Here is a 2,455-nt window from a genome sequence, read left to right on the forward strand (position 1 = left end):
ATTTGATTTTCCTCGGGCGCTCTCCTGCCGTTCCGCGCGCCCGCTCGCCCGTGCCCCGGCGGCACTGCCTTCGCCGCGGACGGGGCGGGCGGGGGTCGCTACTCTTGAGAAATAAACCGAAACCAAAACCAAATCGCATTTCTTGGCAGGGCCGCGCGGACAGGCGGCGGGTCGCGGCGGGGGACGGGCGGGAGGCAGGGCCGGGGGTGCCCCTGGCAGCTGGAGAGAGGCGGCCGTCGGGGGGCGGGAGGGAGTGGGGGGGACGCGGGAAGGGCTGAGGGGGTCTCGGCCCACAAACCAGTCCGGTGGCGTCTGATTTCAGATCCTGAGTCGACTCCCTGGTAAGTCAGGTGGGGGCAGGCGGGGGTCCGCCGAGGCGGGGGCCGGGGCAAGGGTGGTGGGGACCGGGATGGGGATGGGAATGGGGATCGGGATGGGGATGGGGATGGGGATGGGGATGGGGATCGGGGTCGGGGTCGGGGTCGGGGTCGGGGCCGGGGCCGGGGCCGGGAGCGGGGCCGGGAGCGGGGGCAGGCGAAGCGGGGACGCGGGGCGAGGCGGCGGCGGCGGCGCGGGGCGGCGGCCATTAGGTGAAGCTCATGGAGACTGTGTGCTCTAGTGCTTTGCGGCGGAGGGAGGCGATGCTGGTTCCCCGCCACACGTCGCTGCTGTCCGGGGAGCTGCAGAGCTGCGGCGAGCCCGTCACGTTGCTGGGGCCGGGCAGCGAGGCGGGCACCATGCCGGGGAAGGCGGGCTGGTAGAGGTGCGACTGCAGCCCGGCGCCGTTGGAGCCCGCCAGGCTGTTGGAGAGCCCCATGGAGTTGGGCGGCGGCCCGGCCGCCAGGCTGCACTGGGACAGGGACTGCGCCATGGCCTGCTGCCTGCCCAGCGCCGGCGGCAGCGGCAGCTGCGACACCCCGGGCATGGCGGCGGCGGCCCAGCGCGTGTCGTTGGCGTGGAAAGAGCAGAGGCTGTCGCCCATGGCCGCGGCGGCGGCGGCGGCGGCCGAGGGGAACTGCGGCAGCCCCGGCGTCGGCAGCAGCGTGCCCGGGGCGCGGAAGACGTTGGTCGTCTTCTTGCGCTTCTTCCACTTGGCCCGGCGGTTCTGGAACCACACCTGGGGGCCGCAGCGACAGGCTCCGTTAGCGACACCCGCCCCGTCCTGCCCTCCCCGACCCCCATCCTCCCCCGCCCCGTCGGGCGCTCCCGGCCCGGCGCTAGGGGGCGCTGCGGGAGGGGCCCGCGAGGCGCGCTGCGGTCCGGAGCGGCCCCCGCCCTTCCTCAGCCCGCTCGCCCTCCCGCGTCTCCTCCGGCCCCCCGCGCGGCTACGGCCCTACGAGCCGCCGTGCGAGCGCTGCGTGAACAGCCGCACCTTCTTGCGACGAGGGGGTCCGCGTATCCGCCCCGGGACGAAGCTCCCCGCAGCCCCATCGCTCGGACAGAGATGAGGCGAGGGGAGTGGCGCCCGTCCCCGCTCTTCCCTCTCCCAGAAAGGAGGAACTAATAATGCCAAAATGCCGAATGAAATATGCCACGGGGCAGAGCTCTGTGCCCTCGGCAGGAGCAGAGCGGCAGAGCCGAGCGCCGAGCAAAGCTCCGGGTTGGCCCCGCGGGCAGCGAACCTGGCCCAGCCGCACGTCCGCCTTCCTTTCCTTCTTTCTTTTTTCTTTTTTTTTTTTTTTTTTTCTTGTAACAAAAGTGGTGGTTTTGGTGTACGCGGCGCTTTGCTCGGCGTAAGGACACTTCGCCGTTCCCGACAGTACCGAGATTTTTGCTACGGGGAAAGAGCAACCAGCGTGAAACGGGGCTGAGCGCTGCCACCCCCGGCAGCCGGAGCCTGCCGTTCGGTCCTGCGTATACCTGCATGGAGAAACACCGGCGCCCATTAAAGGGGGCGAGCGAGTGTAAAGGAACTAAACGTTATAGGAATAATCGAAAAACCACGTTCAATTATGTTTTAGGGTTAATAGTTAAATTGCGGCTACAAAGTCTTTTATGTTTCATGGTTTACTAGTGTTGTAAAGAATCTCCACCAGGTCTGATGGCCGCAGCTCATAGCTGCACACCGCATATGCTTTTAAAATGTGAATGTTTCCAGTTGAAAACTGGTGCATAACAGATGAGAACACGGAGAAAACCTCGGGGAGATTTTGAAAATGCACACATGGCACTCAAGAAATATATTACCCCCGGGCACTGGGCAGCTTTGGACTCCTTTTAAAATGCAGCTAGCACCTGAAAATTATTAATACAACAGTGAGAATCTAATGGAGGTTGGAATCTAGGAATCTGCCTTGATGATATCTGCTGTTACAGTAATATAGACATACTGTAAATGTATTTCAAAATATATAACCCGTTTAATTCCCCAGCTATAAATGGGTTAGAAATAGAAAGAGAAAAGAGAGAATATCACTTTTTTTTTGTCTTTTTTTCTCTTTTTTTTTTTCTTTTC

At 63.1% G+C, this 2,455-nt stretch overlaps 1 protein-coding gene across 1 annotated transcript in view; it reads right to left on the reverse strand.

Moving 5' to 3' along the window:
* Window positions 1-586: 586 nt before the first annotated feature.
* The window catches only part of LOC122182329 (orthopedia homeobox), a 5,867-nt gene continuing 3,998 nt past the window's right edge, over window positions 587-2,455 (reverse strand). The window contains exon 3 of the mRNA XM_042875505.1: window positions 587-1,117. Within this exon, the coding sequence (XP_042731439.1) occupies window positions 587-1,117 (531 nt within the window). The remainder of the gene's footprint in view (window positions 1,118-2,455) is intronic.

The sequence above is a fragment of the Lagopus leucura genome, unplaced genomic scaffold, assembly GCF_019238085.1.
Source record: "Lagopus leucura isolate 7727_CA_CO unplaced genomic scaffold, USGS_WTPT01 Super-Scaffold_100014, whole genome shotgun sequence".
Taxonomy (NCBI): Eukaryota; Metazoa; Chordata; class Aves; order Galliformes; family Phasianidae; genus Lagopus; species Lagopus leucura.